The sequence below is a fragment of the Mandrillus leucophaeus genome, unplaced genomic scaffold (genome assembly GCF_000951045.1).
Source record: "Mandrillus leucophaeus isolate KB7577 unplaced genomic scaffold, Mleu.le_1.0 Scaffold426, whole genome shotgun sequence".
In the NCBI taxonomy this organism is placed as follows: Eukaryota; Metazoa; Chordata; class Mammalia; order Primates; family Cercopithecidae; genus Mandrillus; species Mandrillus leucophaeus.
In genome coordinates, this window is record NW_012104543.1 from 1,405,418 (window position 1) to 1,420,230 (window position 14,813).

The 14,813-nt window shown below is 50.5% G+C and overlaps 1 protein-coding gene across 1 annotated transcript in view; it reads right to left on the bottom strand.

Annotated features, from left to right (window-relative positions):
* The window catches only part of CAPZB (capping protein (actin filament) muscle Z-line, beta), a 164,048-nt gene extending 149,813 nt beyond the window's left edge, over positions 1-14,235 (bottom strand). Inside the window, exon 1 of the mRNA XM_011993135.1 lies at positions 13,719-14,235. Within this exon, the coding sequence (XP_011848525.1) occupies positions 13,719-13,859 (141 nt within the window). The 5' untranslated portion in view covers positions 13,860-14,235. The remainder of the gene's footprint in view (positions 1-13,718) is intronic.
* Positions 14,236-14,813: the final 578 nt, after the last annotated feature.

Here is a 14,813-nt window from a genome sequence, read left to right on the forward strand (position 1 = left end):
GTAAAGGGCCTGCAACTTGTTCGCTTCTGTAATCCCCACAAGCACCCAGGTGGCAGGGGGAGGGGGGACTTTTCCGCAGAACCACGAGCCCGGGACAGACGGACGACTGTGCTTCACTCAACACTAGCACATCTTCCAAACTACGACACCGTCTTCACATGTCACATTTTAATGGCTGCATTCCATTCCATTGTGGCTTGAGCATAGGAGTTTGAGATCAGACTGGGCAACATGGCAAAACCCCGTCTCTACAAAAAATACAAAGATTGCTGGGTGTAGTAGAGCACATCTGCAGTCCCAGCTACTCAGGAGGCTGAGGCTAGAGGACTGCTCGAGCCCGGGAGGTGGAGGCTGCAGTCAGCTGTGATTACACCACTGCACTGTATAGCCTGAGCAACAGCATGAGACACTGTTGCCAAAAAAAATAGTCCATTGCATAGATGTGCCACCGTTTTTTACCAACTGTTGGACAACCACTTTCTCCAGTGTCTTGTTAGTACGATTCCTGTCCCTATGTACCCCACAACACAACATGACCTACAGATCAAAGGGACCTGGACTTGAATCCGGACCTTTCCTTAGATTTCTTCTTGAACTCAGGCCGTTGGCATTCTGACTGGTCAACCCAATCGCACGAAGCTCTCTCACAATGTCCTATTTGGAAAATGTGGTCTTTCCACGCATCACCAGAGAAGCATGTTCAAAGATGAGCTTTGAAACAGGCCTAAGTTTATGTGGCAGAAAAGAGTCACTCAAGAATATAGAATCCAGATTCTACAGTGTTAGACACAGGACCTAATCCCAGTGCTCCAGTGGCTTACTGTGGGACCTTGGTCAAGCCCCAAACCCCTGTGGACAGTAGAATTCCATGACACAGCAGAGACTGAGGGCAAAGACTTTAAAGTCAGAGCAACCGGGTTCAAGTCCTGACTCTGCCACTTATTAGCAATTTACATAAAGTCTAAATTTGTATCACTCTAAATTTACATAAAGGCCTAAATTCACAGGATCCCATGCTTAGAAGGATTCTGGGAAGGAAACGGAATGGTGCATGCAGAGGACTAGGTGAAGTGCACGAGAACCAATGCCAGTGCTACTACCTGGCCTGCCTTCCTAGCTCTGAGGCCTGCTGAATGCTAAGGCTGAGGTGTGAGGTGCTTGTAGAGTGACCCCCCTTTATCCTCGGGGGATACCTTCCAAGGCCCCCAGTGGATGCCTGAAACCTTGGATAGTACCAAACCCTATATGTACTATGTTATTCCCTACACATGCATACCTATGATGTTTAATTCATAAACCAGGCACAGTTATTATCAATAACTGATAACATAGAACAATTCTAACAATATACCATAATAAAAGCTATGTGAATGTGGTATTCTTTTCAAAATACTGGACGGGGGTTGATGGCGGGTGACTGAAATTGCAGAAATCGAAACTATGGAAAAAGGGGGGATGATGATACTTGTTCCAAAACGAGGCCCATCACCTAAGGCTTGGAAATCCCTCTTTCCCCATTTGTTTCCCTTTAGATTCTGACATGTAATGAAATTCAAGTGGGAATTTTATCAGTTAACCCAATGCCTCAAACTGACGCTGGAGTAAGAGTCAAGCCTCTCGAAGCACTCAGAGCACATCGCCCAAGGGTGGTGGGCTGAGGATCCCACACTCACAGTATTTACATGTCCACGTTCTGACAATTAGTCACATGATGGGAGGGCCCTTCATTGGAACCATGGCAACCAGTTCTTGTCTGTTACGTCAAGAAATGCTTCCTCATCAACCAATACGCATCTAACAGATAGTATGTAACCAAGATAAAAGCAGGATCCTGGAGGAAATTCCCAGGATTCTCCTACGTGCTCTCCATTTGGAATACAGAAAGCTCAGAAACCATGGGCCATCAGCACACAGGGAAAACCAGTTCTATGGTAGGCAAAAGGACAAGGGTATTCTAGTTACAAGGTTGATAAATGCCTCTGGGTAAAGTTACTAGAGGAAGGACACACGAAATCAGTGTTGAAGAAAATGCAAAGCCTGTTTCCCAGGAATATCACCTAGTGCAATGTAAGATGAAAAAGTAAAAGAGCTTGTCATGAACTGAGGACATGGAGACCCTACTCATCTTGCGGGCAGGTGTTGCCATCTACAGCCTAGAGCTCTAAACCCTCTGAGGTTAGGGATCTCTTTCAACACCTCTGGGTGGCTCAAACCCTCGAGGCACGAACTAATAACCTGTCCATTACGCAGGCAGGCCAGCAGACTGTGGTCTCTGTTCATCCCTGGCTGCAGTTGTAACACAGCCAGGGCATGGAACCAGCTGGTCCTGAGTGTGAACACCAGCTTAGTCAATGACAGCTTTATCCTTATACTATGCTCCATTATTCCAGAGTCTGCCTAGATGTGTGCAGAGATGAGGAGGAGAAAGGGAAGTGAGGGGCAGGACTATGCAGTACTCAGGGACTCAAAGGTGATTCCAGACCCTGACTACTGATTAGAAGCTACTATGTAGAGAATGAGGCTCCCTTCTAGATGAAGAGCGGCAACTATTGTGCTTTCATTCTTCCCCCATTTTAAGATGGGTTCCAAGTCATCAAAGCAAGGCTGAGGCAGCCACCAAATAAATACTCCACTTTCAGCTGCAGACGTTTAAAAAACTCTAAAGAACATCTGTTACAATCACCAACATAAAGCACTTTCCCCCGTACATGAAAATGACATCCTTGGATCAGACTCCATGGTGTCTGTGAGGGACGAGTTTTAGAATCTGAAAGGAATGGCTTGGAAGGCCATCTCTGCCCCTTTCTAGCTGTGTGACGTTATACAAGGTATGTTTTAACTTCTCAAGGCCTCCATATCCACATCTGCAAAATGTGGGCATGCCAAGCCTATGGTAGTGATTGTATAAAATAGTACCCACAAGGTTCAGAGGCCAGCCTAATCCAAGTCCCCTTGCATGATAACCCCCATAAGCAGAAGTGCAAAGGCCTGATCAGCTGAAAGGAGCAGCCCAAGGGCAAGCATCCTAGGGCCTGAAAGTCATGATCTCTCCTTAGTGTGATCACTACGACTTGCATTTTAGATTTACAGAATCCTTCAGCACAGAGACTTTTAGACCTGGCTGGGCACGGTGGCTCACACCTGTAATCCCAGCACTTTGGGAGGCCGAGGCGAGTGGATCACCGGAGGTCAGGAGTTCGAGACCAGCCTGCCCAACATGGCGAAACCCTGTCTCTGCTAAAAATACAAAAATTAGCCGGGCATAATGGCATGTGCCTGTAATCCCAGCTACTCGGGAGGCTGAGGCAGGAGAATCACTTGAACCCCAGAAGGTGGAGGTTGCAGTGAGCTGAGACCGCGCCATTGCACTCCAGCCTGGGCAAAGAGAATGAAACTCTGTCTCAAAAAAAAAAGAGAGATTTTTAGACCCAATCCAATGGTGTTAATAGCATGACAAATGATGGAATTCCTATGGACAATCACAAGCCTGTATTAAATGTCCACATGGGAGAACTAAGCTATAGCATTTTATGTACATTCTTTTTTTGTTTTTTTTGAGACAGGGTCTCACTCCGTCACCCAGGCTGGAAGGTGGTGGTGTGATCTCATCTTACCGCAACTTCTACCTCCCAGGCTCAAACGATCCTCCCACCTCAGCCTCCCAAGTAGCTAGGACTACAGGCTTGTGCCACCATATTTGGCTAATTTTTGTATTTTTTGTAGAGACAGGATTTCGCCATTACCCGGGCTGGTCTTGAACTCCCGGCTCAAGCAATCCACCTGCCTCAGCCTCCCAAAGAGCTGGGATTACAGGCGTGAACTACCGCACCCGGCCCTATTCACAGTATTCTTACTTAACCCTCTTGACAACCCTGTGAAGAGAACAACAGTATTTCCATTTTGCTGCTCAGGAAGTTGAGGCTGAGACATGAAGTGACGAGGTTCAAGCCCGCACAGTTCATAAGCAGTCATAGTAGGGTGTGGATCTGGGGGGCTCCTTTCACTCTACTACCCCAGGCTGCCTTCCAACAAGCCCTATTTTTCTTCCTGCATTCCTTTATCTTGCCCCCTCCTTAAACCTAAACCTCGACACTTCACATGCCTTAGAATCAAACACCTGCCCTTAAAATGAAATATCAAACCCTGAGGCAGGGCAGCTTGTAAGTACGGGGCAGTTTACCAATGCAAATGGGTTAGTAGAAGTTGAGAGTGCCTATGAAGACCTGCCACCTTCACAAGAGGAGAAAATGGACCAGAAAATAAACACAGTACCTGTTGGAGGGTTGTGGGAGTGACAAGGAGCATCCAAAGGCACCATACTTTGGCTGCCTCAAAGGCACTGGGTACCAAATGTAACTGGCATGCCTGGGTGGGCCACTTACATCCAGAGAAAGAAAAAAATTAAGTTGTTTTCCAGAAGAGAGACTTGTATTATCACCTGAAACAAAAGCACCAATTCAAACAACTTGTTCACGGAGAGGCAGGGGCATGGTCTGCGAGGCCCAGAACTGACAAGGACCTGCAGGGACCTATGGAGGAAGCAGATCAGGCGTCCACACTAAGTCCAAGCTCCCAACACAAAGCAAAGGGAGTGTCCACATGCGAAGACCCTTTCAGCTCTAATAACACACTATGAGTCCACGTCACTGATTATAACACTGTGTTATGGTTAATGTTAACAATTACGGTTAACCCTTGCCCAGCTTTACATGTATTAACTCATTTAATCCTCATAAAATCTATCAGAAATACCTAGTTTTAGGCTCATCATTTCTTAGACAAGGAGATGGAGGCACAGAGTGAAGGGAACTGCCCCGGTCTATACGGCTTGGACCTGAAGCCAGTCTCTCTGGCTCCAGAGTCTGCCCTTCGCTGGCCCTGGACTAGGAATCATGACTGCTTGAGATCACGCAGAAACTCCAAGAAAGCTACCCGTGAGACTTCGGGCCAAGCGCTCAGCACCCGCCATGTACAGAGCCTTCAGTAAATGTCAGCTGCTTTTAGGATCACTGCTCCCACCACAGTCCAACCCTGACAAGGCCAGCACCACTGGGGCAGTCCTGAGCAGCAGAACCCCTCAAGAGAGCGCTGTCCCATCTCGGGGACAGACCCCGCTCGGCTCCTCTGTTCTCGACTGAGAGCCTGACACTGAAAACTGGGTAGGCCCTAGCAGAAGGCCAGGCTTGGCCAAGAGCTCAGGCCCAGAGATCTGGACGTGTCTAGTTCACAGTGGAACTGCCCGGCCCCAGGGTTTAGTCTATATTAGGTTGAACCACATGAAAGGCTGATAATTCAACCTTTTTTCACCTAGGAAAACGGCAACTTCATACGGTTCAACCTAATGGAGGGAGGGACACTTACACTTATTAAGGACCTACTGGACATTCAGTCATTCATCTAACACCTGTAGAGCACTGGCTGTGTCCGGGCCGGTGTGTAACACTGTTTCAGCACCCCCGAGACTGACAGCCAGGATTTTTCATCTTCCCTCCTAAGGATAAGAAACAAACTTATCAGGCAGAACAAGGGTAACCAACTCAACCTGCCTGAGCTCAGGTAACTACTAAAACAGGTCAATTTTGGCCAGGCATGGTGGCTTCATGCCCATAATCTCAGCATTGTGGAAGGTCAAGGAGGGAGGATCCCTTGAATCCACAAGTTCGAGACCAGCCTGGGCTACAAAGTAAGACTCTGTCTGTAAAAAATAAGTAGGTAGGTAGATAGATAGATAGACAGACAGACAGACAGACAGGCACTGTGGCACATGCTTGTGATCCCAGCTATATGAGAGGCTGAAGGGGGAGCACTGCTTGAGCTGAGGAGATCGAGGCTACAGTGAGACAAGATGGAACTACTGCACTTCAGCCTGGGCGACAGAGTAAGACCTTGTCTCAATCAATCAAACCGGCCAATTTTGTCTTTCCCCTCAAAATCCCTGCATCTTACACTGTACATGGTGTCCAGGGCTGGGATGGGGCTTCACAGGAAAAAGCCAAAGGATCCCTGCAAGGCTTTGTCACCCAACAGTCCCCATGGAGGGCTGTCACAATGATTAAGATGTGCTGCTGCCACTCACGTCACAGGCAGGAGGAGCCAGGGACACTGACACTACTGCACAAAGAACTGTCCTGTCCAGGAGGCCAAGCCGCACAGTGGTCGACGCTAGGCTAAGACTATCTCACCCTTTCAGCTGAGTGGCTATCTTTTGGAAAACAGACTGCGGTTCACGAAGTTCCATCTCCTTGCATTTCAATAAGTGGAACCGAAAAAACCTCCTAAACAAAACCCAGACTTCTTCAGCCACTGGGGCTAGACGTCGTACAGGGGAACCTCTCGGCCCTGGATTCCTCATCTATAAAATAAGTACCCCCATAGGCCGATGCCAGAGAGGCAGAAGAGTGGAATTCCATCAGCACGTGTTCCCAAGTGGGGTGGACCTGGACCTCCGTGGCAACTCCCATTAACTAGCTGGGGGGCCTTCAGCAAGTTACTACACCTCTCTGAGCTCCGGTTTCCTTATCTGCAAAATGAGGAAACAGATCTCACAGGGCTGGTGTTCAGAGAATACAGATAATGACTGTGGGCATCCGGTAGATACTGGCAGAAGGGAGGGGCCGCTCTGTGAGTGAACACTCAATACCAGCCTACAGACTGAAGGCATCCTTCATTTCATGGCATCCCCTAATGCCTGCGCCATGAGTGCGCTCCCCAAGACCAAGAATGGACTCCGCTTAACCACACCCTAGCCCATCCTCTCTGCCTGAACGAGGTCTCGAATCTCAGGACAACCAGGAATCCACACCACCCCGTGCCCAGAAGAGATTTCAGGATAGGAGGTGTCTGGGGGGTATACACTGAGAACACGACAACAGCTCACATCGGAAATTCTCGGCAGAGGAACTGAACAGCCAAGCCTGGCCGCTGCTCTTTTGGAGTCTGAGTTCTTCAGGGTCTTAGACTTTTCACACCAGAAGGATGTGGTGGATTAAGGCTCCTCCTTCCAGTTTCTGAGTGCAAAACTGCAACGCAGGGAGCCCACTCGTGTGAAACCAACGACAGCCCACCAGGGCCAAAGCCTCATGACGGAGAAGCCTTCAGTAGCAACACTCTACCTGCCAATCACTGCCGCAACTGAGAAGGGAAAAGGGCACAGGTACCACCGGAAAATGCCACTGGCTGAATTATAATTGGAAGCTCCAGCATATAGGGTGCAATGCAAAAGCATCATTTCATAACTTTTCTTTGAAAGAAAGACGGGGGTCTTACTATGTTGCCCAGGCTGGCCTCAAACTCCCAAGCGATCGCCCAAGCGATCCTCCCCCCTCAGCCTCCTGAGTAGCTGGGACCATTGACACACACCACAGCACCTGGCTTACCTTTCTATTTTACCAGGTATATCTATCGTATATACCTGGTAAATACGATGCCTGAATCCACTTATAGAGGGCTCTGAAACAGCACGCCCAAACACTGCTAAATAAGATACCGAGTCTAACTCAGGAGGGTCCTGCTGCATTCAGCACTAGAAGAGGAAGCTGCACAGAGCAGTTGAAGCAGAGGGTGGAAAAGTGCAGGGTCTGAGCCGGTGGTAACAACTGCTCGCAACCTGCAATGTGGTGAGAGCTCTTGAGACCAGAAACCCTGGGCTGCTGTTTTCAGTAGTTTGGTGTTTAAACAGACTGAACCCCCTAAGACTGCTCTCCTTGGGCAAGGGACTCTACATCTTGGAGTCTCAGAAGAAGGAACCAGCACCTGCTTTCCAGGCTGGCTGGGAAGTTAAATGAAACACCACCTATCATCCATCCATGTTAATAGAATAACCACAATAATAGGAGATAACACTCGTACTGCACTCACAATGTGCCAGGCATTGTCTACATTTTCCACACAGGAACTCGCTCAGTCCTCACAATCATCGCTCCATGCCAGGTGAATGGCAATCACCAGGGTTGTTGCCTTACATGACACAGGACTACATGACTGGAAACCTAACACTAGAAAGTTGTAGGCAAAGCCTCCTGCTCACAGGCCTTCAGAGATGTCAGAAACATGTGGGGTGACCGCAGGAGGAAGCACGGGAAAACGCAGGCAAGCGGCCTCCCTGCCTGTCTGATGCTGTGGGCCTCCCCACGCTGGTTCTGCACTCACTCCTGAGTCTTTCAGAACTTTGGACATACTTGCTTCCACCCGCTTCCTCCATTTAACCTTAAGACTCGGATGGCATATTCTATCAGGTCTACCTAACTGCTCAGCAGGCATCCACGGAATGAATGACCTGATGGAAAAAATCACTGCAGGCAGCAGAGCCCAGTGCCAGGACTGCCAGGTGGGCCTTGGTTTCCTCACCTGCATAATGAGGATGACATGAGAATCTGCCTTGTAGGGCTGGCTGGAATATTAAAAAGTCATCAGTCAAAACTAGCTCCTGGCCAGGTACAGTGGTTCATGCCTGTAATCCCCAGCACTTTGGGAGGCCGAGGCAGGCAGATCATGAGGCCAGGCGTTCGAGACCAGCCTGGCCAACACGGTGAAACCCCGTCTCTACTAAAAATACAAAAAGTAGCCGGGCACAGTGGCGCGCACCTATAGTTCCAGCTACTTGGGAGGCCGAGGCAGGAGAATTCCTTGAGTCTGGGAGATGGAGGTTGCAGTGAACCGAGATCATGCCACTGTACTCCAGCCTGGGCAACAGAGTGAGACTCTGTCTCAAACAAACAAACAAAAAAAAACTAGCTCCTGTTATTCCTACAGCTGCCACACAGAGCCCACCACCCCACCATCTCCCTCAGCAGACTGATGTCTTAGGCACCAGAACCCAACGCTGTGTGCATCAGGCTGAACTTGGTGCCACCTGCAGTCACGGAGTCGCTGGCTGGATGGATCACTGGGCTAACCAGACTGAAATCCCCATTCAGTTGTTAATAGGATCTCAAGGCTTTGCAGACACCACTATCCAGGATTTAAACTGACCTGAAATAGCTGTGTATCAATGATAAACTGTCCAATCAGAACGCCTACATGAGACAGCTCTGGGGTAGACCCCCTCAGCCCCAGAGGTGGTAAATCATTCCGTCTCCCTCTGCCTTTATCTCCTTCCACCATCCCTTCCTTTCCACGCCCACAGCTGCACAGTGGCCAGGACCCTCATAAGCTCACAGGCTGATGCTTGTGAAGGCCTCTCTCACGTCTCTTTCACCTCCCCAGGCCTACTGCACGCACAGCCAGAGCACTCTTCCTAAAATACCACTGCTCTGCCAGCCTCCTCAAATTTCTACCTGCCCTGTCAAAAATTTCCCTGGCTCCACACTGTCCCAGATCAAATGCAAACTCCTTAGCTTAGCAACTCAGGCACTCTACAACTCACTCCTGAGACTGAGGCACCCCACGGGCTTGCATCTACTCCTTGTCCGACCATACCCCCTGACCTCAGTTTTTGTGCCAGTCCCCTTGACCATACCCCACCCCATTCTCTCTGCCTGAGCACGCTCTTCCTGGGCTTCCTTACCCAGCCCCCAAGCCGACCATGGGCTGGAGTGGTCTGCAGGGCTGCATGGAGGAGGGGGAAATGCAAGCCAGGCCCGCAGGGATGGGCAGACCGCAGCACCCATGGGTCCCTGGTTAAGTCTTTTCTAGTACTACTTCCTTCCTGCTGCACCTGGCTTTTTGGACACATCCTGCCTCCCCATCCTGGATTAGAGGACAGGGACGATGGCTTCTATTTGTGTCCCTTACTCTGTGGTATGCAGAATAAGACAAGCAACAACCATAGCTACTGTGTGCCAAGCACTGGAGTAAGTACATTACAAATTTCACCCCTACCCCCCATCCCTATAAAATGTTATCTTCATGCTACGGACCAGGAAAACAGAGACCGAGGGAATTAGCAGCCTCACTGACAGTCACATGCTGAGTGGCAGACAGGACTCAACTCCAGATGTGCCCAACTGCAGACACCATGTTCTGTGGAGCAGCCAGCCGCCTCTCAGCTCTCACTCAGCGTTTATGTAGCTGGTGTTCACTAAGTGCCAGGTGGCCAGTGCAAGGTGTAGGGTACCCAGAGGGAAGCAAACAGACAAGGTCCCTGCTCTCACAGAGCTCATACGCTCTGTCCCCAGCCCTGTCTCTCTTCTTCCAAGCCTGGAATAGGGCAAGAACCCTCCAGTCACAGGGGGTTCCACTGGCACAGACAAGGCATTCGGGCCTGACGTATAGCATGGGGCTCTGGCAACACATGGTGCCCCGCTCACAGCCAGCTTGTCTTCAGTGGAGAAAACAGCCCCAGGCTCTATTAGGGAAGTTATCCATTCAAGGCACAGCCCAGAGCCAGGTAAACTCCAAAGCAGCCATCAGCAGGCAGTCCGGAGTGGAGAAAAATGGTTTGCTCTGGGGTCAGAAAACCCAATTCCTCCACGTAGTAGCTAGACAGGGACTCACCATAAACCCCTTTGCACACTTTTGGAAAATGGTGATAATAACGATAGTTAATGTTTATAACATCATGTGCCAGATGCTACTGGATGCACTTGACAGATACTACTTAATCCTCATTACAACCTTATGCAGAGGTACCGTTATCCTAAGGCAGTCTGGCTCCTAACTCTATTTTCTTGTACTATGCCTCCAGCCTAAAGTTGAACCTACCTTGTCAGGCTGTGGTGAGGACAGTTTTAACAGAGTGCATAGCACATGGCTGATGCTCCATAACCATTAAGCCTCCCCTTCCTTCCACTGAGACGTGAATCTCTGAAAGCCTAGGTCTGGAAATGGCATGGCTCTAGCTGGTCCCATTATGGGTGATCTTGCAGTTGCACCCCCTGGAATTCCACACTGCACCCTCACTGGTGGATCTGCTACAAGGGGAAATGGGACAAGATCCTGTATTTATGGGACCCTCTGCTCACTGCTTCTGGAAAACACAGTGAGCGGGGTCCAACACAGTGAGTCAGGCTGACGTGGATCCGAATCCCAGGCCTGCTGCTCACACCGGTCACTCAAGCTCTCACTCTTGTGAGTAAAACGGGGGCTGGGCTACAACCTAAGTCATGTTTCTGGGTCAGGTCCCTCAGCGACCCAGGTTGGACATGCTGGACAAAGCTACCCAGACTGGAGAGGCTGGACTTCCACGGTACTGTAAGGTTTCATTTTGGGACCCCAGAAAGCCTTGGCTGTGCAAAGGAGCCAACGGACTGCGTGCACGTGCAATTCAATTCCAGCCAATGGCAGACACAAGAGCAGGCACACCCCAAAAGGCCTTGGAGTGGAGCCTGGCACAAGCCCCAACTTTCTCTTCAGTTTCCTGCCATAGCTCAAGCAGCTGTGCCTGCTGTTACACTGAACAAGGCTCTTTCCCCCTTAAACTTTAGGTAACAGTGACATGCTCACCCCTCAACAATGTGAGCCGTGAGGGCAGAGATCCTTGTCTGTCTTGCATCCTCCACACATAAACAGCACAGAGCAGGCACTTGATACACAAAAAGCTGATTAACATTACCCTGTAGCTTCAGGTACCCCACAACGTGCCTCAGTATTTGCCTAACAATAAGCCTTTCCCAGCCTTGAGGGCAGGCTTCTAATGGGTGAGGCACCTGCCCTGCCACCATTTCCCTGTGGTCAGTCATATGTCCTGTTCCCCGACTCATGGAATGGAATGTAAAAGTATAGGACGTCGGGGTTATAAATAGGAGTATCTGCTTTCAAAGGCATGGCTTATCATTTCCTTAATCTCAAGCCATTGATCACTGGCTACTTTTTATAAGCATGCCGCCAAAAAGAGGCCAGGTGGGCTCAATGAACAGGGCTGCATAGACAGACAAGAGGGATGTGAGTTGAACAATGTATCTTATCCACACCAAGAGACATTAATGTCAACTATGTTGTTTCACCTTGTAACAATACCAAGTTCCCATCAGCTCCTGCCAGGCAAAACCATCTGTGAGCTGGAGCAGCGATTCCTGAAGGGGCCTCCCTAGTCCACCTTCCTGCTAAAACCCTCACCATCATCATAACTAAGAATAATTCCCAAGTCAGAAGCTGGAGCTGCGTAAGGAACGGTGCTCTGAAATTGTACAGCACTCAAGCAGTGGTAAGATTATTACCTGCTAAGGGAATGCAAATAAATTCCATCTGCCTATGCATTTTAACTGAGAAGGAGAAACTCATGCCAACAAAAATCATGGCATTCACTCCAAAGTCAAATGCTTTTTAGATTCTCAAGCCACTATTTCCCTCAATGGGTAACAGAGATCTAGCTGTATTCTCTACCATCGAATCTACTGAAAATGAAAAACACGGTGATCTGATTTCATTTCCCTTCAATGCAACCTCACACCACCACTTCTGTCCTACCCAACCATCTACACTGGCTTAATGGTCAGAGTATTCAAATAGGGGATAAACCTAACAATAAGCAGTCAGAAATTACAAGCCTGAGGGATACTAAGAACAAGTGACTGAGAGAATGAATATGAAATCCAAGCAGGCAAGTTCATGGACACAGACACATCCCAAAGAGAACATTCCAAGTGGTTTCTTCCAATGCCAGGTGCTGTTCTAGGCCCCACGGATACAGCTGTGGAATACACAAGACAAAAATCTCTGCCCTCCAAGAGCTCATTCTGGCCCATGCTAAATACGCCTGTACCACCATACAGCTCTTTCGCTATAACATGATTTTCTATACAAAGGATTTAAAATACAAACCATGGGCAATAAATACTGCTCCTCCCCCCTTGCCATGTTTGAATATCCCATTCTATGTTTTTCAAACAGTATCATTAAACCTCCTGACATATAAGCAGCTTGGTACAATGGGAATAACAGTTTAGAGGCTGCCAGATGGGCTTCCACTGACCAACGGTGGTTCCTCCACTGGCTGGGCAACACCTTGAATAAGTCACTCCACCTCCTGAGCCTCAGCTGCTTCATCTATCAAATGCGGACAGCCCCAGAAGGGTTTCGTGTGGATGAAACCAGCTTGTACAGGTGAAGCACACCACAGTGACTGGCAGACAGACAGTTCCTCCACCCTTTCCAGTCTTTTCAGATGACAGCTGAGTGCAAGACTCCTGAGAAGCTTCAGGTGTCATGTGCTCCTCCTGGGGCACTGGGGCACTTTCCCATCACCTGGGGAGCATCACCGCTTCCTGCCGCATACTTTGTCTTCAGTGCACACTCAGTACACTCACGAAACTTCAGCCCACTTTCAAAGTCCTCACCCAACACTGCCCTGGAGAAGTTGTACTCCACCCAGACCTGGGGTCAAAATAAGGCCTCCCCAAACAAGGAGTTTTCAGCTAACGTTACTGGAGAAATCCGAAGGCCTTAAAAGTGGCATTGCCCCTGTTTTTAATCAGCATACAGGAAGGTATCAAAAGAAAGCTTAACTCATCTCAACTCCTCACCCTCGTTCAGCAGCAACATCCCTTGACTAAACAAGGAACCAGGGTCCTCAAAACACTTTGAGGCCCAAAGCCCACATACAAATATGCTCCAAAAATCCCTTGACCCTGTCAGGAAGTTCTCTGGCCCTTCCAACCTAAGTGCTGGGCCTGTCCTGCGGAATGGTCAAGAGGCAGGAGTGCAGGTCTATCTGTGGGGGCCTATGTGAAACCCCAGGTTCCTCAAAAGTCTGGATAGCATCTGCCTTCTTAGCATCTGCCTTCTTTACCAAATCAAACACTACGAGTGGAGCCAGCACTCTCCCTCGGAGTTCTGCTCACCTGATCCGAGGGACTTCCATAATCAGCAGTTCCAACCCTTACAAGCTGACAGTTCAGAGGGAAGGGGAGGCTGCGCCTGCTCGGGTGCATGGTGTCCAGGCCATATGCTGGATCCTGGGCCTGCTGGCCCCCCAAGGCCATGGCCTCACAAGGGCGATTGTGCGTTCATCCTTGTCCTGTGGGCCACCCACCCTCAGCCCTCAGCTCCCACTCAGGCCTGGGCGCCGCGGACCCCGGCCCGCCCTGCAGGACGCTTCGCAAGCACAACACCCACAGCGGCGACCTCGAGAACGGCCCGCAGCGCAGCGCGCTGCCTTCTGGGCACACCGATGCCCGTCCTTCCCTCGCTGGCTCCCAAGCGGCCTCCCTAGAAGGGGCAACTGAGAAGGCACAGCACCGGGACCACCCCATCCCTGCTGGAGAGTTCCCCTCGCTTCCCGAAGGCTGCAAAGAAGGCGCGCCCCAGGTACAGGGAAGGGTACCCTGGGTCGTGCACGGGGCAGGGGACAGGACCCTGGTGAGAGGGTCAGGGCGGAGACCAAGCGGGGCTGACGCAGGTTACGCTAGGAGTGGCGAGAAGTCCAGGGAAGGGGATCACGGTGGGGAGGGGGCAGTGAGGTCCAGGCGGGGCCATGGGCGGAGGAGAGGAGGTCCAGATTTAAGATCACAGAGGGATGAGGAGATTCAGGCTGAGGCCACGGAGAAGAAGGGAAGCAAATCTAGACCGCTGCAGGAAGGGTTGACGGGGGTCCAACCTGAGGCCATGGAGAAGGCAAGGGAGGGAGGGAGGCAGCGGCCTAGCCTGGGCCATGGCAGGGAGAAACGACGGCCTAGCCTGGGCGGGAGAGACGGGGGAAAGCAGACCTAGCCCTAGACCGGGGGAGGAAGGGGGCCCACGCCAGGGTCACCGGGGGGGTGCCTGGCTGGGGCCACGGTTCGGGAGGGAGGGTCTAGCCTGGGCTATGGGAGAGACCAGCCTGGACACAGAAGTGGTGAGTGGGACTCCAGCTTGTGCCAAGGGCGAGGGCTGGGAGCGGGGGCAGGGTCACTGCCACCCAAGTCGTCCGCGCCGGCGGCACCCTCCTGGGCGGGGAG